At 31.4% G+C, this 24,682-nt stretch overlaps 2 protein-coding genes and 1 long non-coding RNA gene across 3 annotated transcripts; 2 read left to right on the plus strand and 1 right to left on the minus strand.

Annotated features, from left to right (window-relative positions):
* The first annotated feature begins 1,006 nt into the window (after positions 1-1,006).
* On the plus strand, positions 1,007-9,548 carry LOC119833622. Its single transcript, XM_038357718.1, has 6 exons — positions 1,007-1,217; positions 3,855-4,011; positions 4,825-4,942; positions 5,561-5,695; positions 6,110-6,323; positions 8,738-9,548. The coding sequence occupies exons 1-6, from the start codon at positions 1,055-1,057 to the stop codon at positions 8,890-8,892; spliced, it is 942 nt and encodes a 313-aa protein (XP_038213646.1). The 5' UTR covers positions 1,007-1,054; the 3' UTR covers positions 8,893-9,548.
* On the minus strand, positions 2,780-3,360 carry LOC119833631. The gene is made up of 2 exons (XR_005287967.1): positions 3,131-3,360; positions 2,780-3,033 (listed from the first exon to the last, which is right to left on the minus strand). It is a non-coding gene; the product is annotated as an uncharacterized LOC119833631 (long non-coding RNA).
* A 1,417-nt stretch (positions 9,549-10,965) lies between the features above and the next one.
* On the plus strand, positions 10,966-22,814 carry LOC119834913 (alpha-tocopherol transfer protein-like). Its single transcript, XM_038359451.1, has 6 exons — positions 10,966-11,217; positions 18,349-18,505; positions 20,044-20,161; positions 20,541-20,675; positions 21,031-21,244; positions 21,723-22,814. Exons 1-6 carry the CDS (start codon positions 11,055-11,057, stop codon positions 21,875-21,877), a joined length of 942 nt encoding a protein of 313 aa, XP_038215379.1. The 5' UTR covers positions 10,966-11,054; the 3' UTR covers positions 21,878-22,814.
* Positions 22,815-24,682: the final 1,868 nt, after the last annotated feature.

Genomic DNA, 24,682 nt, shown 5'->3' on the forward strand with positions numbered 1-24,682 from the left:
TGATCTCTTCCATCTGATTGTACACATTAAGAACAAATAAACAGATATTATTATATTATTATTAATAATATATTTACACTGAAATTAAGCTGTGAAGTTTCGTCACTTTTTAACCCACGTTCCAAACAAATGAGGATCTCAATTCAAATGTTTCTTTGTTGTTTTTAGTTTTGTTATTAAATAATTTCGTGGGTTATTAAATAAACTGATTGGCGTTATTATGTTTGTGTTTCATGGGAGGTCGTTGTCTTTTCGTCCCATATTACAATTTGAAGTGTTACCTCCCTCTCCAGACGCCAGTGACCTATTTTGTAGGGAATTGTATTTTTTGCCTTTTAATAATTAACGTATAACATTATGCGTTATATTACTGTAAAAGATTTTTTAATTATCTATTACACAAGTGAGATATTTGTATATATCTGGTAATTTGAAGAAAATATAAATAAACAGTGACACTATGAGACTCAAACATTTATATTATAAATTTTGGAAAAATAAAAATGATTTAAGAAATCAATGGTATTTTTTAAATTAGATTACCAAACTAATTTTAAACGTCTCATATTCTAAATCAAATAAAAATAAATTATGTTAGAAACTACTGAAAAATATGTGTTGTTATTTTCTATAAGTATATTTCTGAATTAATTAATTACTTATGTATGTAGAATGTATTCAAAAGTATTAGTTAAAGTATTAATTTAATTATAATATATGATTCCTTAATATACTCAATACGTAGAGTATGCAGAAATATTTCCTTTTTATTCAAAAATTAATTCAAAATCATTCAAAATATAATGCATACTATGTTATTTAATAAAATCTCAATTAGCTTAAAAATTAAACAGTAACATTCATTACGAATTGCCAGTTACAAAATAAGTAAATAAATTAAATAATAATAAAAAAAATTTACATGCCATTCAAAGTTTCGCATAAAGTTATATTATAATTTAACAGTAACCAGATTCGAGTAATCAAATCACAGATTATCGTCGCAGTTTAAATAAAGCAGCTGTGGTGAATACACATAACAGATCTCAAGAAAATGCAAGAAATACAAGGGAATAAGTTGTTACAATTACATTCAGATACTGTCGAGACTGTTAGGAGAAGCATCAATTTAGAAAAGGATAACGACAGGAGACATGCCATTGATATCTTGAAGAAATGGGTCGAGATGCAACCGCACTTCTTGAAAAAAGACTTTCGTTAGTATCTGTTATTTGTTTTTTGCTTCTTTGTTTGTTTGCGTCGCAATGATACGATTTTATAATTGTATTTGGAGATAGACGGATAAAGTACTCTTTAGCCCACATAGTCATGTAACTACTTAGGTTTATTTTAATACGCGGTGGAACATCCCATTCACAAAGAAATTTAATTTGGCTGATGCTTGTAATAAGGTATGTTGATTTTACTAATAATAGTATTGAATAAAACCGTCATCCTCGACAATTATTATCAACAGAAATAGTTTCACGGCACTAGAGCAGCAGGTCTCCCAAGGGTATAACATAGCATGTTTGCGTATTTTATAAAATTAAATAATATAGTTATTCAAAGTAAACTGTGTGTATAACACAAGAACTTGTTCAAAATAAAAAATAAACACACTTAAAATACATGGATAACAAATTTAATGCTTGCAAGATGAAGGTTTATAGGCCTTCTAGCTTTATATAGTAGAAACTGGTTTTGCTGGTATATTTGTATGAAATATGCCTATTTTACTTATTTAAACACAAAGTTTGCGAATAGTCTCCCTTAATCTTTAAAAAATAATACACTTAAACATCTGCAGTTGATAAAATGAACAAAACATACTCAGTTCTAACTCATTTCCGCATAAAATGGTAAATAAAAGAAAATATACAAAATGATCAAAGTAAATTGAATGATCACATTCTATCCTATCCTACTAATATTACAAATGCAAAAGTTTGTGAGGATGGATGTATGTGTATGTGTATGTTTTCTACTCTTTCACTCAAAATCTACTACGCGTTCAGTAGTTTTTGCGTGAAAGAATAACAAATATCCATACATACATCTATCTATACTCACAAACTTTCGCGTCTATAACATTATTAGGATACTATAGCTGAAAACTGTTAAAGTCACGTAAATAAAGGTATGCTTTTCCTTTTATTAAAGCGGCAAGGTCAATGGTATAATATTATAAATATTTAATATATAATTAAATTCAAGGTCAATAAAACGGTTGTCATGGTCACAAATTAGACGGGCCAAATTTTTAGCAGTTGCTTTAGATTTAGCTAATTTGTAAGGAACCTTCAGTGTCGTGAATTAGACTCGCACCTTACCGGTTTTAATATTTATTGGTGCAAGTAACTGAGCGTTGCTTATTTATTTGTATATAACAGTTTATATTTATTTCAAATTCACATTGTTAACCCTTGGCATGCCTGGTGGGCATAAGTTACACTGTATGCCTGGTGGGTCTCTCAGACCCCGATTTCAAAATAGCATTTTTTTCAATAAATTTTATTATGTTAGGTGATTTAATGATTCAAGACGCATGTTTAAAGGGCAAAAAAGAGATAGTAAAAAAATCATATTAGAAATTAATCAACTTTATTTAAATATTTGAAATTAAAGTTTAACTCAAATTTTTAAGCAAAATTTCGTGACTATAACTTTGTTAACATATAGTTAGTATCAAAAGTATTGAAATCATAATCAGACTTTAATCCAGTGTGAGGCACTATCATATACTTAATCTTAATAACAAAATAATTAGTCTTCATCCCTTGCATTTACACTTTGTAAAGCTTTGGTTCGGTAACACTTTGCGCATTGAAAAATCGAGTAGACAAGACAAATGTGACAACTACATGTCTCACAAATGTACTGGGTTTTCCGATCTTTTTTCGAAGGACAAACGTATCATCTTTGTCAAACTCTTCTCCACTTGAATCAAATGCAGCTAAGTCTTCAACATCCAACTCTTGGAATAATAAACTTGCTATGTTCTCGTCTGTTAGTTGTTTATTCATGATTAAACTGAAAAAAATAAAATAGGATAATGTAATGTACAAACTAATATTATTTAACGGACAAATTTCAATATTTATAAGAAAAAAGAAAAATAAATACTTACAAAATAAAGTCACGCCGTATGCCTGGTGGGGTCTGTGGGACCCGGAGGCACTTTACGCAAGTCCTTTTACGCTGATAGCTCACCGCGGACTGAGGAAGCGGGTGGAGGGCATTCCGCGGTTAGTAACGGCCAGCTACTAAAAACGGTGAGGCTCGAAATTCAAATTTAAATGAACTACAACGTTTCGCGCGTTGGTATGGGTCTGACAGACCCTACCAGGCATGCCAAGGGTTAATGTTGTTTACGTGGTTTTAATCACATTTTTTGCCTTAATTTTCTTTTAATTTATAGATATAAATTTTTTTGTCAAATCTACCTATTGGTAGACATATATTCTCAGAATTATTATCATTATTTATTAAGGAAAGCCAACAGTTTTTCACACTGATACAAAATTATATTAAATCAAGAATAAATACATATAACACTAACACCACATGCTATATAAAAAACGGTTTAGAAAATTAATTAAATTATCACAATGACGACTTGAAACATTTCCTCAAATAAACAATAGGCTTTCGCATGGTATTTCATAATAAACTTAATATATTTCTATTTAATATTCACACGTGACATACTGGACTTAGATTCCTATGTCCCCTGGCTGGGTAGAGGGCATCCACAGTGCTTCACCAGCAATCCTATCGTGAGCTTCCCTTTTTACTTTACACGTAACTAATATAATTATCCGACATATATTCTATAATTTCTTCGTCCACAGCTGACACATATTTGGAATCCTGTATTATAACATCAAAAGGGTCCATAGAAAACGCTAAGAAGCGACTCGACAAAATGTGCACAATAAAAACTCTGATGCCTGAATTTTTCGAGGAAATAAACCCTAAAAGTGACTTTGACGTTATGTTTGACGTTGTGTAAGTATATTTTAAACAAAATTCAACAAGGTGAATTAGTCCTAAAAGTGACTATTCATGGATGTAAAGTATAGAATTATATCGTATGTACCCGAATAATGATTCTTGACCCCATGTTCGCTGATGAGTTCAATCTGGGGTTATTGAAGGGTAGATGGGACATGGTGGCAGGTACCTTCTAGCGAAGCGCGCTGCATCTTTGACTACATTTTAGGCTCAGGCTTCCCCATTGTTCATATAAAAAGATATGATAAACATAAATATTCGTATAACAGTAAACGATGAAGGTGCAAAAGACTAAGTATATTATTTCAGTTTATAATTACGATAACCCGTTCAAAACTTATAATAATATGACGTTCTTAACTTAATATATCTACTCCTTTGTATTAATCACAGGCGACTAAATATAAGAACATAAAAAAAAAAAAATTTTTCATGTCATAATCCGCTATGGAGCTGATGGTGAGCGCTACCACCGCCCATGAACATTTAAAGAGACGTAAAGTCAATTGCAGATCTTACGCCTCTACAAATAGATTGCCGAGTTAAAATTGGGAAGGGATTGAGAAAGGTTTGATGATGAGAGGAATAAAGGAAAGGACTGGGAAGGATAAGGAAAAGGAAATGGGCCTCCGGCTCCCCCACTCACTGTACGAAACACAATAGCATGCTATTATTTCACGCCGGTTTTCTGTGGAGGTGTGGTACTTCCCCGCAGCAAGCTGGCCCAATTCGTGCCGAAGCATGCTCGACTTCCACAATAAAATATATATTAAGTGACAAAGATTAACGTTTTATTTAATCTCGCAGAAATGTGGCGATCTGCCCGAAATTAACTAGGGAACATCATCGATTGTTCATGGCGAAAGGTTTGAAGACACCTACTGAGCCGCAGCATATCACTTTGGTGTATAAATTTTGCATTCTTGTAAGTGTATTATGAATAGTATTACTATTTAATTTAATTGAATTTATTCTTCTGTAAGGTGTTAGTTTTAGTTTTAGCAAATTATTTGTTACACATTATATTTTACGTACATTAAAAGGTGTACAAATTTAGAGAAAGAGTAGCAACAAATCGGAATACCTACCGTTAAAAGGGACTCAGTTAAGTCTAAGGTCGATAGCTATCATACCTAATTTTTGTCTTATTTATATCTGATCACCATATATGATCCTTACTTACCAATTAATATGAAAGCGCAAAAGTAAATTTGTCTGTTTGTCCTCTTACAACTTTCCTTCACGCTTCAACCACTTATCCAATTTGGATGAAACCAGGTATCAACCCGAAAGGACATATAATAGTTTTTAATTCGGAAATCCTAGCGGAACGGGATACATGCGGATGAAACACTAGGACTGTAAATTTTTTTTTTTTTTTTGCTTTGAAAGCTAGTGTGTGTAAAATTATTATTGAAATAAAAAAAACTGTAAATCCAAAAGTACTAATTGGATTTTTTATTTATTTAGAGATATTACCTATAAGGTTCCTAATATGAATTATGTTAATGTGTTTGTATAGATAATAAATCTTATAATCCAGATTTCGGAGTACGCCAGGAGGCATGACTACGTCGATGGTTTCCGAGTTGTGTATGAACTAAGCGCATTGGACTTAGTTAAATTTGTTTCTAACATCAATGTCGTCGAATTGAGACAAGCTTTGAGTATTTATATGGTGAGGAATAACAGCTTTACAACGATGTTATTTTTAAGAATTATTACCGGATGCCTATTTCCTTTTCCTCACCCCTCCCAGTCCATTCCTTCTTTCATGTCGTCAATTCCCTTATCCCTTTCCTCTTGTAAGCGGGCTCAGTTCAATCAAATTGCAATTGCATAAAAACTATTTTATTTTTATTTTATTTTATTTTATTTTATTATTAAAAGCAATTACATTTTTATATGATGTAATTTTTTCTACAATTTATTTTGCTATAAGTAATGAATTCCATTATATAACGCTGATTTTTTAAGCCACATAATTAAATGATGAAATTTTATTTGCACTCAAGTAAAATACTTAATTTGTTTGTTTATCAATGTAAGCGGTTCAGTTTTTCTCTCCTTTAAATAATACTCTTGGTTTCAGGATGGCTATGGTATGAAGTTAAAGGGTATTCACTTGATCACACAGTCAAAAGCAATCGATCTTCTAGTTCAGATCTTCAAACAGATTCTAAAACCGAAATTAGCGAGTCGCATACACATTCATAAGTCTTGTGATGAATTGCATGATCTCATTGGAAAGGAGGTGCTTCCAGTAGAATTTGGAGGTTATGAAAAATCTATCAAAGAACTTCAAGGTGGGTTTACTTACATTTGTACTTTTATCCCAATTTCAACCTTATAATATTTGGTTTTAGTGAAAAGTTGCCCTGTTCTACCCTAGACCTATTAATGTTCTCATTCCAAATATCTTTTAAATTGGTCTGTCGTTAAATTCATGTCGAATAACCTGTGAGAAAACTCGATAGACGAAATTAACAATGTTTATGTATTTTTTACATTTAAACGGTTTAAAAACACCATACTTATCGTTTATTTAATATTTTAAAAGTATTCGGAGGAATGAATAGTAGAACAATACTAATCTAAGAGGACATCAGACTCAAAGTCCGATGAGTCGTTTTTCAAAAATTATAAGGTCTCCCCGTGACCACGCTCGCTGTAAAGTGTTCGAAACTTCGGGTTAATAATATAATGAATAAATTGCGTTTAAAATCCATTAAAAAGTTTTTAATTTCTAAATGTATAATACTCGCCTAAAATCAAACACAAGAAAATACTAAGTGCTGTAGTTAAAACTGCTGCACTGATTGTACAAGTTCATGCTTTAACAAACAATTATTTAAAACTTATCAAACATTTTCACCATATTATTTTAAGTCAATGATGTAAAAGAATCGTTTATAAAATTCAAATCATATTCGGGTCAGCTATTTAGTACAAAGTACTTACTGTCCACTTAGACCATACATTAATTAATTAATTACATGGACTAAACTAATTGAAATGTAAGTCATTAACGAACCACTACTGAGAGCCTTGACCGTAAAATGCTAGTTCTACTACAAACTTGTTTTAATTCAAATATTAGTAATTTGCGACATTTGAATTAATTTTTTAGGTTTATCTATAATTTAATCTATAATAAGGTTATTTAAAATAATAATAATAATATAGTTATAAAAAAACTAAATAAAAACATTCCTTATTTATAGTATTAATTAAATTGTATCACTTGCTCTTTTACCGGCTATGCGTAAATAAATTATCTAACCCTACAAAGTTTGAAATAAATCTGTCCGTTTAAATTGAATCTAACGTATCGGTTATATACCTAATAACCTATAGGTGAAGCTCACACAAACGCGCTAATTATACTATATAAAGCATCTATATATATATAATTCTCGTGTCACAATGTTAATTACCATACTCCTCCAAAACGGCTGGATTGATTCTCACGAAATTTTGTGTACATACCAGGTAGGTCTGAGAATCGGCCATCATCAATTTTCATACCCCTAAATGATAAGAGTAAGGAAGAACAGCGTTTGCCGGGTCAGCTAGTAATACATAATATGACAAGTCGTTACAGAAATATGTAACATACTAGCATTATGCCTATACTTCACCTGCGCGAGTTAGACACTAAGATATGAATATTAAAAATTGATGACATAATATATCACTAATTTTACACCGTAGCTTCGTCCACGGTGTCAAAGAAAAGGGGCTTCAGAGATATAATCTATTTTATGTTTTTTCTTGGGTGCAATATTATCTTATTACAAAATTTCATCCAAATCGGATCAAGGGTTAAGACTTGAAAGAGAAACACACCAACAATTCCTTCCACGCTTATAAATTTATTGGACTAAGAGATTTTTATTAATTGTATTAAGTAGCATTACATATAAAAAATATAAATAAAAAACCTAATACTGTTTATAGCAACGTTTAAGGCAACGTGTATAGCAACGTAGGGTGTTCTCAAAATTATCCAATTAATTATCTTCGAATATATTCAAGATATTAAAATTATTGTTTTATTAGGGAAATTATAATTTAGCATGTTTCTATAAAAAGCCGATTATAACTGTATAAAAATAGATCTTAATCGTTCGTAATTATAAAAATAGGTTCAATTAATGTCAAATTATTTATTATAATTTTTTTTTTTTTATTGAATGTTCTCATTTTAAAACAAACAAAGTCGCTTTCTCTGCCCCTATGTCCCTTTGTATGCTTAAATCTTTAAAACTTGGTAACGGATTTTAATGGGTATTTTTGTAATAGATAGAAAGATTCAAGAGGAAGGTTCATATGTGTAATAACATCTATTAAACTACTCTGAAATAACGCGTGCGAAGCCGGACTAAAGCTAGTATAACTATATAGTAGTATTATTATACTACTTCTTACCTCTACTTACTTCAATAATAACTTTTGCAATAATATATCATTGATTTAAATCAAAATAAACCAATGTTTATTACTATATTTATAAGACAGTTCTGAGGCGCGTATTTCAATATAAATTAAACTTAATTTACTCAAATATAACTAATGTAGACAAATCCATTCTATTTATAAATTCTGGGAGATTATAATGTTAATTTAAACACAATCAAACAAAATAAAGCTGATAAATAAAGTCTGATCGAAGCTGTTTTCAGAATGATGTGTTAATAGCATTAAATTGTAATTTTAGATGAATGGATCAACGTTTTAGCGTCAAAGGAAAATATGGACTACATGCGTGAAATGAGGGGAGCAAAAACCAATGAAAGTCTTCGTCAGTCTGATCGGTTTAATGCTGAGTACGCTGGGATGCCTGGAACATTCCGAGTGTTGAGTGTAGATTAAAATAACACGTATGTTATAATGAATATATGGATATATTTTGCTTATTTTAATTTTTACCTCGAAGAGTGTAATTAATTGCTTATTTCTTAATATGGTTTACATCATATCATTTAGAAATGTTGTTTCATTTGAATTCAGAACTAAATAAAATAAATGAATATATAAATGTGTTCATTGTTTTGCAACCATATCATTAATTTATAATGATCCACTGACTACAAAACTTTTCGAAAAATATGTTTCGATTGTCGGTGGCCCCCCCTTCACATGATACTATTAATTTTATGTTTTAACAAACAATTAACAATAAGTTTTATTACATTGTTATTGTATTATTATTAAGATTTTATACTTTTCCTTTATTGTAATTAGAAGAAGTACCTAGAATACTGATACAATGAAAATTAATTAGTATATCATAAAACTGTATTTGCGAACATTATTGTGATAATTTATGTATTTTGTAAAAGCTTCGTATTTCTATATAATAAACATATTATCTATTGAATAATGGCAATTTTACAATTGATCTGTTTTTAATTTTTTATGTGTATTATACTTATGTATATCTTTAGTATTTTGTAATTACGCACTAATGATGATTAGAAAAATTGTACATTAAAACTTTCTTAGGTCGAATATGTTAATAAAGTGCTACCTACTCAAGTTCTGCTTATTCTTTTTTTTTTTTTATTGTGGGACAGTCCATGAACATTCGCAGAGGCTCAGACCTCTGACAATGCTCTTCCCGCTTTTAAGCGATAAGGGATATGGAAATAATTGATGACTGGAAAGAAGGAATGGCCTGGGAAGAGCGAAGAGAAGGAAATAGGCCTCCGGCTCCCCCAGTCACCCTACGAAACACGATAGCAAGCTATTATTTCACGCCGGTTTTCTGTCTGTGTGTTTCGGGCGTGTAGTACTTCCCCGGTGCGAGCTGGCCCAATGTGGCGTGAAATAGCATTCTGCTGTGTTTCGTTCAGTGAGTGGGTGAGCCGGAGTCCCACATCCTTTTCCTTGCCTTCCCAGTCCTTTCCTTTATTCCTCTTGCCAATCCTTTCTGAATCCCTTCCCAAAAAGTCGGCAATCCATTTGTAGAGGCGTAAGGTCTGCAAGGACCTTATGCCTCTCTAAATATTCATGGGCGGTGGTAGCGCTTACCATTACGAGTCCCATCAAATCCATTGCCGACTGTGACATAAAAACAAAAATAAAAAAAACAAGCATAAAATTACAATTAATGTCACGTGAGCAGGGTCAAAGCTGCGTTATCTCTCTACGACCATATTTATTTGCACAAGGCCAAAGTTGTTACGCATATTGATTTAATCAAATGACACATTTAAGCTTGCAAAATAAAAATAACAGATAAAAAACTTTCCACAAAATAGGTCATAGTTTTATTTTTGATTTTCATCAAGTTACTTAATTAATGATTGCCTTCTTTCAACCCTGTTGACAGCAGAATAGAATCTAACTTGAAAATTTCATTTATTAACCTTACCCAACATATCCGAAGAGACTTTTCAGTCCCTTTTCGGTCGAAGGGTTGTTTAGCTCGTGTACATATTATTATATGCCTATAGCATTCAGGGTTCATTTACATATCCGTCTATCTATATATTTGTCCAGTAGTTCATGAGATTAGCGTGTTCAAACAAACAGACTATTCGGCTTTATATTATGAATGTAGAAAAATGTATATTGTTTAATTTATGGTTATTGCTTTTGACCATCTTGTATTTTAAAAATATGCCACCCAAAAATTTAAAAATATTTATGGCGTGTACACAATGCGACGTGTAACGTGTGGTATAATTTGAAATTCGAAAACTGGCACATAACAAAATACAAATAAAAAAAAATGCTTTATCGAATTCGAATTTCAAAATGGGATATTTGACGTAAATGATATATAATTCATACACAAAAACAGAGTTTCTTAAAGTAACTAGTTCCTAAATCGGTTCCATGTTTTTGTTATTATTGTATAATGATTCACGGTCAATAATACGAGAGAGCAGCTATGACAAAGCTCATTAATATATTCTAAGCCAACAACCGACTGTCAAAAGCATTAAACGCAATCTGCGGCTGATCTTACATCTAAGTGGTTGATTCGAATACGCTCGGAATAATAATAATTTAGTACAATTTCTACAATGGATTTCATTCCGCAGGATAAAATATTAAAAGTAAATCCAGATACTCTGGATGTTGTTAGGAAAGAAATTAATATGGATAAGCCGGGAGAGATGAAGCAAGCCGTTAATATTGTAAAGGAATGGATTCAGCAGCAACCGCACTTGAGGAAGAAAGATTTTAGTGAGTTTTCGTTTTCATTATTTTGTCTAAAAAAATTTAATAAAACATCGTAAATTAATAGAAACTCCAGGTTTATTAACAGTACATGTTTTAATGAGTTTATCTTAATTTTTAATTGTTTTTGTCTATGTTCAAAAATGTCTATTACTGAGTCATCTTACGTGCAGGATAAGAAGTGTAATATTTCATAACATATTTAAAATTTGAAATAATACAATCATCATTAAGTCCTAAAGTCCTTTAAAATCATAAATATTATATTATTACTAATTGACAAAATTTTAAAAACATTGCGTCTTAATTAAATAATTCGTAAATAAATCGCGCTTAAATATAATACTAGATCTGATAATAACGGCTGTTGCATAGTAGCTTCTAATGCTACCAATAATTAACCGTTTACTTCTCGCAATTATAATTATAAATTAAATCAACAATCATTGTAATGATTGTTGATTAAATATATAGTGTGGTCATATTTATATTTATTGTTGTTTAGTGCGCATCAGACATTATGGTCTAAGAATATCTTCTTTTCAAGGACAAAATGTGGGATATCAAATAGTGGTTATACGTGTGTTTAATTCTATAAAATGAGATAGATAACCTAATAATACGGATATTTTTAAACAAATATTTTGTCTTATATCATTATAAAATATTATTATATATTACCAGACACTTTCTGTGGACCATACTATTCGCCATGCGCCACACGCCCTTAATTCTCCCAATAAATATTGTTATTTCATATATGTAATATAAATGTCTGCTTTTACGTGTGGTATTAAAGCGCAATTTTAAAAATATACACACTTATCACATTACAAAACCCTTCAGGCATGTGTTAAACGCAATTATTCAGCCATTGTGTTTGATTGTTTACTTTTTAAGCACAATGTAAGTCTACGATTATTTCTCAAGAACAGGATGTATTCTCGACAACGCTATTATTACCTAACTACGACAAAAGCAGGGTAATGTTTTTTAAGTTCTATTAGGCGTATTTACGTCGAAATCATTGTTATAAAAATTGTTTAAATGAATGACAAAATATAAATTTAAATCGATTATTCTTCTAACCATCTAAGATAGTTTTATATAAAACAAAAAATAGTAATAAAAGGGGAAAATGCGCGATTTCATTTAAAAAATTAAGGAAAAAATGAGAAAATAAGAAACAAATAGAAATTTAAGGATGATTTAATATAATTAAATATAAATAATTCAACGATGATTTAGTAATTATCTATATTAAAATTTTGGTTTAAAGCAGATGGAACAGCTATTCTTGTTAATATTGGAGGCATAGGATCGAACTAGCCGCCTGATGGTAAGTGTCCTCCACCGCCTGTGAACATATTAGAAGTAAGACTTCAAGAAATAAATTCAGGTCATGTTTATCAACATTCAGTACCTAATTCTTGACCCCGATTGTATCCAGTCAACGCCAAGTAATGTCACTGCTCAAATTCAAGTAAAATACTAATCTTGTTAATCTAAACCTATAAGCAAATAGGTTCAAAACCTTTATATATATATATACTAAATAACATTTAAAATAGTTAAACATAAGTACATCAATTTAATTTTGAAAGATTTCAAAATTTTCAAAAATCGTATCGTACATCGTGTGAGATTTATGTTTTTGTTAACAAACACATTATCTGTTTTTTTTAACACTTTCTGTGATTTATTAAAACACCAGGAATTAATCATCGTAAGGCTAGATCTATTCTCGTTTTTTTATGTTTTCAGTCTGTTTAATACGTCGTATTTGAATCACATTCATTTCAAATACAAATATGATATAGTAATTTTGCTCGACTCAAATTTAAATCTATTTCGCATCTTAACAAGTTTTTAGCAACCTTAACCTAGATATAATAAAATAGTTAGCACTATTTAGCTATTTTTATTAGCGTATTTTTATGTGCTTATTAATTTGATATCTACTGTGATATGGTATGTGATATCGTATATATGTGATCTTAGACATCTGTTGGTTTATACAATAATGAACTTAAATCAAAGTTTTAAATGAATTAAAATTAATCAATAGACCGATAGAATAGATACCTAAGACCACCCTAAAAATTATTGCATTTTTATAATACGGATTACGATATTATTTACTTTATATGATATCTTTACATTTCCAGTGAATAAGTTAGCTATATAATTGGTATTAATTAGTGCCTTCGTCCGGACCGCCTTGGTATAGTAGTTAATTAATTAACGCGTGAGCGTAGAACCGAGGCGTCCTGGGTTCGATTCCCGGTACGGACGCACAAAAAAAATGTCTTGGTCTGGCAGGACACAGAAGGCTGATCACCTACTTGTCCATAGAGAAAATCGATCAGTGAAACAGGTGTACATCATCTGCCCCAGTAAGGGAAATGGGACTTCACTTTAGTGCCTTTGTCCAATGAAAATTTTCACAATATAACCGAAATAATTTAATCAAATAAACATAAAAAATGTTGAATATTTTAGCCAGCATATCGATTTGTAAGTATTTGGTTTTATATTCGTATTTCATTAATAAAAATGGCTATTTTTGTGAAATATTTGATCAGGAACCATCCTTTTTTATTTATAACTGTGTTTAATAACTTGTAATTGTAAATGAGCCAAATGGAGATTACCCATCATCTATTGCTGGGTTAAAATTTTTAAATTGTTAAATTCAATAAACTTAAATCAACTTACTAAATTGTTTAATTTGTGAAGATCTGAATGCATTTAAAATAATATTTATTTCGGTTATGTTTCATTCATAAATACCACATCAACATCATCATCAGCCTGTTTGTTCCCAATTCTGGGACACAGACCTATGAGCGCTCCATCACGCCAAGTCAAATGCAGGCTTGTTTTCAATAAAATTATCCATTTCAATATGGCGTACCAATCAGTGACAAAATATAACATATATTCTTATATATAAAATTCTCGTGTCACAATGTTAGTCTCTATACTCCTCCGAAACGGCTTGACCGATTCCTCTGAAATTTGGTAAGCATATTGGGTAGGTCTGAGAATCGGCTAACATCTATTTTTCACACCCCTAAATGATAAGAGTAAGGCAGAACAGCGTTTGCCGGGTGCAGCTAGTATGTATATAACATAGTATATTTACTATACCTGTAAGTATAATACATTCTGCTTCGTTTTCGTTAAGTCTTAACCAATTTTTTCTCATGTGTTTGACATTTCAATGCTATATCAGCCATTATCACCGCCTAATGAACTGCAGGTTCAAAACTCAAACAAGAACTTATAACGTGATTTGCAAAAAAAAAATTCAAACATCTGTCTTCATTTTTGAAAGTTAATATTTTACTGTGTAACAGATATTATTGAGAACGAAATTCTAATATTTCTTCGAAATTCGAAATTCTATCGTGCGTAAAATGTATAGGTTTTTCCTTATGGAAAAATTGTACCACAAGTTGTTATTTTAATTTCACAGAATTGAAGTGATTAAAATAACATGAATTCTAATGGTTTCCTGTTGGTTGATTGAAATATAAGATAATAATATCAATAGTATAAAAAGGAGTTAAACGTATTAAGAAAATCTGATGATTTTTAATTGATAAATTTGTATTAAAAAATCATAATTTACCGAATAGAACTATAAATACACTAGCTATGGATTCGAATTGATTTTCCTTTCATAAAAAATATTTTAAGAGTGTAAATAAATCAATAGATTCATTGATTCCACACAGTTTAAAATCTTCATGTTCGAAACAAGAAAGAAAAACTAGCTATTTGACAGTGGTTAATATTATTTTAGTGTCTTGAACGAATTTACATTTGACTTTAACAGTGTTATGACCAAGTGTAAATATTAACCATTAGCATACTGCTTATAAAGTAAATTGGTTTAGTCTCAAATATACATCCTGTTATAGTTTATAGTTAGCCCTGCTCTTAAAACAGCCGCGTCTTTACAAATTCCAACAAAAAAAGCAAACCAATTATGTTAAACTAGCTGCGCCCCGCGGTTTCACCCGCGTAAGTCTGTATTCCGTGGGAATATCGGGATAAAAAGTTGCCCATATGTTATTCCAGTTGTCCAGCTGTCTACATACCAAATTTCATTGCAATCGGTTCAGTGGTTTTTGCGTGAAAGAGCAACAAACATACACACATCCTTACAAACTTTCGCATTTATAATATTAGTAGGATTGTAATATTTTGTAATTTTAGGAGTTGATTGTAAATGAAAATGTGTGTCGAAAAGACAAAGACATTTTATTCCTGTCTTGAGAATAAATCCCTACAATCCTGGTATGATTTAAATCCTGAACCGATTTTGATGATTCTCTTTTTATTTGAAAGTTGGGTTATACTGTGTGGGTTTATAAATATTAATTATATATATAATATAAAATATTTGACTATAATCATTATGATCTATATGGCACAATTTTTATAAATAGAACATATTATATAGTCTATATTTCACAATTTTTTTTATTTTGTAATAATTAAATGTTGCGGCAGTTTCAACATAAGAAATAATATAAAAATCTAGTGTCATGATGTATGTCCTCAATGAATTCTTCACCAACTCAACTGATTTTGATGAAATTTGGCATTTTATGTGTAATTTGGTCCAACTTAAGATATAGGACAGTTTTTATTTCGATTAATTACCCTAATAATTTATTATCTTAATATTTTTAATTATTGCCGATTCACTTGATCCGCTTGCACTACGGCGGGACGTTGCCTCTCTCTGTGTGTTTTACCGACTATATAATGGGGACTGTTCTGAGGAACTTTTTGATGTTATTCCCGCTGCCGATTTCCACAACCGCACCTCTCGCCACAAATTAAAGTATCATCCTCACCATCTGGATGCTTGGCGGTCTACTACAGTGCGCTTTTCCCGTCATTTCTTGCCGAGAACTACAATCTTGTGGAATGACCTTCCATCTTCGGTGTTTCCTAAAGATTTTGACAAGGAAACATTCAAAAAAAGGGCTTACATATTCTTGAAAGGCCGGCAACACACTCGCGGTGCCCCCGGCATCGCGGGTGCTTATGGGCGGCGGAAATCATTTTCCATCAGATGAACCGCCTGCTCGTTTGCCTGCTTAGCTATAAAAAAAAAAAAAAAAAAAAAAAAAAATTATTAATTAACCACAGCAACGCGTGGCCGGGTATGCTAGTAAGAAATAAAGAAACAGTTTTAAGTTTCGTGTACACCTTGCAGGCGCAGATAAGACTTCTAGGGTTACATATATACATGTACATCTCAACTAATATAATGTAAATAATATTTGATTATCTACACGATGATATAGGATAAACATTGACTAATATGGACTATTTTATTTCTAAATTTCGTAAAAAATGTTCCACTTTTCCACAAAGATTTTTGGTATATCGGATTCATAGAAAAGTTATAAAATTATTTTCGAACTATCAATTGTTATGTTAAAATATAATAAACGAAAAGGAAATCTATTTACAATGCATCCCACGGTCTTAAAAATATAAAATAACATATCATAAGATATTTTATTGCGGAAGATGAAAATTATGGTTTTAACTTTAATGACAGTTAAGTAGGTACGAATCGAAAAGACAATGTATTTTTTCTATACCAACGACATAATGACGGTATGAAATATAAAATGGGTACCTACTCTAAAAAATCTTTTGTGCTGTTAGACAATAAAATGATTAGACAAAATGTTTTGAGACTTGACCAGCATGACTGTTTTTCAGAGGTCGTATAACGTAACTAGCGACCGACCTCGCCCGTGGTACCTATATAACCTATAGCTCTCCTCAATAAATGGGCTATCTAGCACTGAAAGAATTTTTCAAATCGGTCCAGCAGTTCTTGAGATTAGTGCGTTCAAACAAACAAACTCTTCAGCTTTATAATATATGTATAGATGACAAAAAGGAGAATGATGGTCATAGATAGCGAAGGTACTATAGCGTGTTCGATAAAATACAAAAGTCGAATGACTAAAAATATAATAAAAAAATAAAAACATAAAAATGTAAGAGTTGCTTTTTTAATCACAACACTTATATACCGCCATGGAATAGCATGAATTCTACAGAGCTACCTACCACGCTACTTTTTGATGATCACAGTATTTTATATGAATCGGGTTTTATCGTGTATTAAGGTGGTAGTATACTGCATCGGTTATTATGCCTTCACCTTCTCCTCTTTTATCAACTATCGGAAAATGCATACATTTGTCGAAAAATCGCCATGCCATACTTTTCAACACCATACTGTATACGAGTTATTATTTGAATAAAAAAGGTATTTCAACTTTAATCATTTATCCGACACATTTTATTAACGCCCACGTGATTAGGACGTGAGTACCAGCGGTATGATCGTCATGTTCTTTTTTCTCATTACGTCATCCATACCCCATACTGATACTAAGATTTGATGTTATCGTGTTTACGTCTTCCAGTCTATGACAGTAATAATTGAACTAACTATTGTGCGACAATTTGTTAAATGTATTTCATAGTTAAAATAAATTAACTTAAATAATATCCAGGGTCTCAAAATACGTAATAGTATGAACGAAGCGTCACAAGCTAATTGTCAATGATGACATTGACCGGTATGAACTGGTTTTTGTTACAATTCATCTATTGTTCATTATTATGTGTTGAATATGGAAAAAAATGTTGAAGTTACTTGCTATAATTGATTTCTGGAAAATTTACTTGTCTATTCTGTAGGTAGATTTGTTTACAATAACCTTTGATGTAACAAGTTACTGGATAAAGTAAAAATAAAATATAATAGTTTAAAAAAACTATAAAACACGCTTTAACAAAAATCATATTTTGCAAATTGAAAACTGGAATAATTTTATCAAATTAGTGTATTGTCATCGGTCCTCAATAAATCTACAAAGTTTGAACGAAATCTGGCCGTTTAAAGTGGGTCAAAATCGCGCCCAAAGAAGTCAGTTACAAACAAACAAACATACAAACAAACAAACATACAGGTGAAGCTAATAAAAAGCGTGTAAAAAATCACCTCCGTAATCGGATGATATATCAGACCTTAATTTTTTATATTTCTAATTATTATAATTTTTTTTTTCAAAAATGTTTCAGCTGATCATTACATAGAAATCGCTATCGTTACATCTAAAGGCTCTATAGAGCGGGCGAAGAAGCAGATAGATACAGCGTGTACTATGAGAACTCTGATGCCACAGTTCTTTGGGGTAACAAGCATGGAGAAGGACTTCACCAATCTTGTGGATGCTGGGTATAATCAATTTAAATACAATTGAATTATTTTATCAGTAGGATTGATGCTTCCATTTATTTGTACACATCCTCTTCCATTTCTCAAAACCATGAAGGAAATATATAATGCTTGCTTGGACTCTGTAAGTTCATGCTTCGATTGTAAACCACTGCGAAGTTATGGCGTGGCAATATGACCTATATTGTTTTCTTGTGTTTGATTTTAGGCGAGTATTATACATTTAGAAATTAAAAACTTTTTAACTTTTTAACTTGTTATCATTATTAATAATATAATGAATAAATCGCGTTTAAAATCCGTTACAAAGTTTTTAATTTCTTAATGACCTATATTGCTTAGAGAAAAGTATGGTATAACCGAGCTGTGGTTTTATTTGCTCAACTTGCCGGGGTGACTGCCCTGCCTCCAGATCAGGAAACTGGTATATCGAAAAGTAAATACTTCGACATGTCATATCTGCCGACCACTCTTGGTTAGCGTGTTGAATTGTAGCTTTATGAGGTAGCGTACATCTATATAACCCTGTAGCGAAAACAAATAAAAACACAGCTGATGATGATGATGAATATATTTGGATCAACTTTGCTCTAATCTACTAAATGATCTACTGATTAAGGTCCTGTGGAACGCCAGGATTTTAATAATTTAGATTGTAAATGTATGTTTTCCATCGTGATGATTTGACACGGTGAACTTTCAATAATTATCATTAGATTGGATAAGTTAACAACAATTTGCTACCATGATTCCAACAACATCGTTTTTCCGTGATACATTAATATGTTCATATTGCATTATATTGCAATATAACACTATATTGTGATATATTATCATTTTTAAATCATGATTACTGTAACAAAATTGTTTTTCTGCAATTATTACACTTTGAACACCACGTTTTGTAGATCAACGTTTTCAGCCCGAAATACATCCTACTAAATCCTTCCTACTAATATTATAAATGCGAAAGTATGTAAGGTTTGTTAGTTGCTCTTTCACGCAAAAAATATTGAACCGATTGCAATGAAATTTGGTACGTAAACAGCTGGACAACTGGAATGACATATAGGCAACTATTTAACTCGATATTCCTATGGGATATGGACTTACGCGGGTGAAACCGTGTGGCTTAGCTAGTAGTTAAATAAATGCCAAACTTTGTATTTTCTCAAATACCTACCACTCGCATCAGACAATACTTCACGAACACACGTGAGGCCTATTGTCTGATGATGTCAATTCGAGTGTATTTTTTGTGCTTGTTACCTCATAACTTATAACTGAGTGAACCGATTTTTATGATTCGTTTTGTATTTGAAAGCTGGTTTGATTGCTTTCATTTAGGTTTGACCTAGATCTAACAATAACGTCTTCGTAATATTTTGGTCATTAGGTACTTTATATGTGTGTTTTGGTAAATTATCCTTTTCTCGGAAGCTACGTTGCCACTTAATAGTTATGCGAGCATCCAAGAAGTTCTAACAAAGAGTCTTAATATGATAAAATATAACGGTTGTTGATCATAATTGTTACAGGTACTTAGTGATCATGCCAAAATTAAGCAAGCAGAACCATAGGATAATGGTATTACAAATAACTGGCCCGCCACCTGATTCCACTATATTCATGAAATTCTTTAAATATTCATTTTTCGTAAGTAACATAGCATATCTTTTTTTTATTTTAAACGTATAATATCTTTTCAATATGAGTGTTTACTATTCCCTATAAGCAACAGTTAGTCATTTTAATTTCTGTTTGTATGTTCGTCAATAAAATCACTGAACAGATTACTAAAAATTTTTGTATAGTGATAGACCTACTGGTCTCAATGGTAAGTTGTATCTAATATATTAGATTTGACTTCTGAATTTAATATTCATTTATTAAACTTATAGGCTAAATTTTACATTTAAATATTTTAAGGGATATATAGCTAACTGTCCATACGTCTTATCGGAGTCTTAATAACACGATATATACAATAACGCTTCTCATCAGGGACAACTGACAATAATTATTGACTATTTAGTTTGCAGAATACCTCAAGGCGCATGACTATGTCAGTAACTATGAATGCATTATTGATATGAGATTAGCAAGCCTACCAGATATACTCTCAAGCATGAATCCAATGGAACTAAAACAAGCATTAACTATTATTGTTGTGAGTTATTTTTTATGTATTTAATTTTGAAATCGACCCTTGAAACGGTGAAGGAAGACATCGTGGAAAACAAGTTCAACGACGTGTGATATCTGCCAACCCGCACTTGGCTAGCGTGGTGGATTATGGCCTGAACATATGTTCCAAAATGACAGCAAACACAATTGTGATTTTGAAGGATATTTTCTCTAGCCCTGGCGATCTAAAGATTTATATTATAAGTCTTTACAATATTATTTAGGATTGAGTGTGTTATCATTTTTTCACATTTGTAATATTAAAGATCAGAAGCATTTTCGAAGACAACTCGTGATCTTAATACACTAACTTATTTATAATGAAATATCATTTTCAGGATTGCTATGGAATGCGCATAAAATCTATTCACATGATAACATCATCGAAACTGATTGAAACATTCATATCGATTCTGAAACAATTGCTCAAACCAAAGATGGTGCAAAGACTCCATCATCATAATGATTGTGATGAAATAATTAAGACATTCGGAAAGGAATACCTTCCCGAAGAATTAGGAGGCACGGAAGGATCTGTTAAAGACCTTAGAGGTATGAATATTTTTTATTATAATTATAATTGTATGCAAATTTTTTTAAGAATTTGACTAGGCGAGCTTAATCTCTACTATATAAAAATAAGTCCGGTTCTCCTCCTGACGCTATACCTCCAGAACGCACGAACCGATTTCGGTTTTGCAGTGAGGTTTATAGCAAAGAAAATTCAGGAAAAATTTCAACAGAAAGCGGGAAAAACGAAGCCATCTGGCGGCGAAACGGAGTTCGCGGGGTTTGCTAGTTTACTAATAATTGATTAGAACTGGCGCTGTTTTTCAGTCTTCATTTTATCTATTTATTAGAAGTCAATACTAGCTTGAAATCCAAAAACAGATAAGGCAAAATGTATTCTCCTTAAGAGCTTAGGGTCAATGATCTTAGAAACCGATCGAAGTTTTTTCCTAAGATCACATAAATAGCTTCCAAGGTATAACTAATGATTAACTTGTAAAATGAAAATGTATTGTTTCAGATAAGTGGCTCGAGACTTTATTTAGTAAAGAAAACATGGAGTACACCCAGGAAATGAATAGAGCATTAACTGATGAGAATTGTCGGCCGAGAGGTAAATTTAATGAAGAATACGCTGGCATGCCGGGAACATTCAGAGTATTAAGCGTAGATTAGAATTAAGGCTAAACAATTCTAATAATATAAATAGATGGAATTGAAAATGTTCACGGAGTGGTTAAAAAATTAATCGATATGGTAATGATATTAATTTTTGTAAACCTAAAAGTATGTAAAAGGATTCTTGGATGGAAATGGGAAAGGTTGGGTGGGTTAAGAAGAAATACAAAATAGGGAAGGGGAACTTTCATGATTTCGTATAGGCACAAATTATTATTATTATCATAACAATCATTTATTTAAAATTTTATTGCTTTTTAACTGAATTTAAACATTACTTATTTATTGTATCATTTTCCCGATGTTCTGAACATATAGTGAGGTTGGTCACGAGGGATTAAGATGTCTTATCAGTAATCCATATATTGTTATTTTCTATGTACATTGCCACCTCTATTCCATAGTTTGTACGTTTATAATTTTTCCGGGGGTTGTCAGTATTGGTTTATCATATTTTTTATTTGATTTCAATAGCTTCGTGCCCAACTCCTGGAAAAGGTAAATAGTATTAATGCCTATCTGAATTTAATGCCCATTTTAGGCTTTTTTTCATTTCTATGAGCAAGTTGCTTGACATAATAATGTTAGTAGGCTGGTTGTCTTTCAACTGTGCTTAGCTTAGTTCAACTTGTATGATGCTGTGATGGTGTCTATAGCTTGCAGTCGCCACGTACTTACTAGAAATGATGCAATTCCCTTTAAAATGGGTGGCATCACAGCAGTTGATAAAATGAATTACCAACAGAAATTGACGAGGGTGGAGACTCACCATTGAGGAGGCCTTGTAAGTGGCTTTCCTATACACTGTAAGGCTAATCGGCACATTTTAATGATATGTTATGAAAGGCTACACGGTTACCTATTACCTTCTTTCTCAATTGTAAATAAGGTATTTTAATGTACGGCGTTAAAGATGTTTTAAAAATCACAAAAATTGTAATTTAACTTTAAATGAATTTATGTAATTAAATTTAAATGAAATAAGCACTTGTGATTTAAATAATATATATTTATTGTTTAAAAAATTATTGTTGTTTTATTATTTAAAACGAAATCACATTAATAGCGAAGCTAATATTCTCTTACATTCATCCAAGTTTTGGATTCAGGGAAATGTTGGTATCCTCAAGCAGATTTCCTTTACCATTTCACACTAATAATGCACGGTCATCTGGTCTCGAACCCCACTATTTTCGATTGAAGTCCGAAGTGCTGAGGTACTAATTTTATCATTATTAACATTAAAAGGAAATGGGACAGTAACTGTTAAAGTTTTGTAAATAATTTACAATTTAATGATAGTAATAAATGTTCATATTATCAGATATTCCTCCACGTTGCATAATTTTACAATTACAATTTAAAAATCTCAAAATTGTAATAAGAATTTAAAAATGTTAGACATCTGTTATTTATGAGTCTTACTACGAACACTTGAACACTTAACCGATGTTTAATAAACATGTATAATGCATGTTTTCGTGTACGATGACTATGGGAGACTCTTTTGTAAAATGATATAATTTCAGTACCCAAATACACTTTTCTAGTTAACATTATAATACAAGATAATCGATGACTAGATATTATAAGATTGGGTTAAAATATGCTAATAGATTCTTGGATTTAGCAATAATATTGACCTTTCTCACGTGACATTCTTTTTTAATTTTATACTAGCCGTCCGCCCCGGCTTTGCCCGTGGCATATATATAGCCTAAAGCCTTCCTCAATAAATGGGCTATCTAAAACTGAAAGAATTTTTCAATACGGACCAGTAGTTCCTGAAATTATTGCGTTCAAAGAAACCAACAAACTCTACAGCTTTATAATATTAAATATACATTATGATCTTAGAGAAAATTATCATAATTTTCATTGTAAAAACTAAACCACTTTGAAATTGTCAGAACTGGAAACTTTTTACTACCACACACTAACATCGACACATCGGTACGTCTAGTTTCGACTGAGTTTTGAGGTTACAAGCACAAAAAATGTAGTCGAATTGAAAACCTCCTCTTTTCTAAAAGTCGATTAAAAATCATCGACCGGTATGACAGACAGACACAGTCCAATATGATAAGTCCGGTATCCAATTCCAAAACCTAGGACATCTAAGGGCAAATTAATTCGCACTCAGCTGAAAGTGCAAGCGAATAGCATTAATATAGTTTCACCCGCGTAAGTCCGTATCCCGTAGGAATATCGGGATACAAAGTTGCCCATATGTTATCCAGTTGTCCAGCTGTCTACGTGCCAAATTTCATTGCAATCGGTTTAGTAGTTTTTGCGTGAAAGAGCAACAAACACAAACACATCCTTACAAACTTTCGCATTTATAATATTAAGTAGGAAGTAAGATATCCTAATTGGTATCAAACGAATCTAAAATTGTTTGTGATTTAACCTTTACAGAATAATAGTATAGACCAAGTGGGGAAATGTGATAGGTACATTACTTCAAAGGAAACGTGTGCATACGTTTATATATATCCATATGACGTTAATAACTTTAATTATTCAGTAAAAATAATAAGGTAGGCACAGATTACTACATAGTTATAACATAGAGTATAACGTTGAAAAGTTATTACTGTTTGTATTTAATAGAAATTACTACTTTTTACAGCGGCGAAAACATGAGCGAAATGGAGTGTTTTAAGATATAAGAAGTAGGATCAATAAATATAAAGCAAACGTTTTCCTAGCAGTGGTGGCTCAGTGGTGAGAACCTCGGACTTCAAAATCGATAAGTCGGGGTTCGAGACCGGCCGAGCGTGCAGGAAATAAATTGATTTT

Source organism: Zerene cesonia, chromosome 2 (assembly GCF_012273895.1).
Source record: "Zerene cesonia ecotype Mississippi chromosome 2, Zerene_cesonia_1.1, whole genome shotgun sequence".
Classification (NCBI taxonomy): Eukaryota; Metazoa; Arthropoda; class Insecta; order Lepidoptera; family Pieridae; genus Zerene; species Zerene cesonia.

What these genes read in the sequence shown, in the direction of transcription:
- LOC119833622 (XM_038357718.1), top strand. Translation starts at nt 1,055, where the DNA reads ATGCAAGAAATACAAGGGAATAAGTTGTTACAATTACATTCAGATACT. An exon ending in GACGTTATGTTTGACGTTGT is followed by an intron (nt 4,012 to 4,824) that starts GTAAGTATATTT and finishes TTAATCTCGCAG; the next exon opens with AAATGTGGCGATCTGCCCGA. An exon ending in TGTATAAATTTTGCATTCTT is followed by an intron (nt 4,943 to 5,560) that starts GTAAGTGTATTA and finishes CTTATAATCCAG; the next exon opens with ATTTCGGAGTACGCCAGGAG.
- LOC119834913 (XM_038359451.1), top strand. Translation starts at nt 11,055, where the DNA reads ATGGATTTCATTCCGCAGGATAAAATATTAAAAGTAAATCCAGATACT. An exon ending in ACCAATCTTGTGGATGCTGG is followed by an intron (nt 18,506 to 20,043) that starts GTATAATCAATT and finishes TAATTGTTACAG; the next exon opens with GTACTTAGTGATCATGCCAA. An exon ending in TCTTTAAATATTCATTTTTC is followed by an intron (nt 20,162 to 20,540) that starts GTAAGTAACATA and finishes TTGACTATTTAG; the next exon opens with TTTGCAGAATACCTCAAGGC.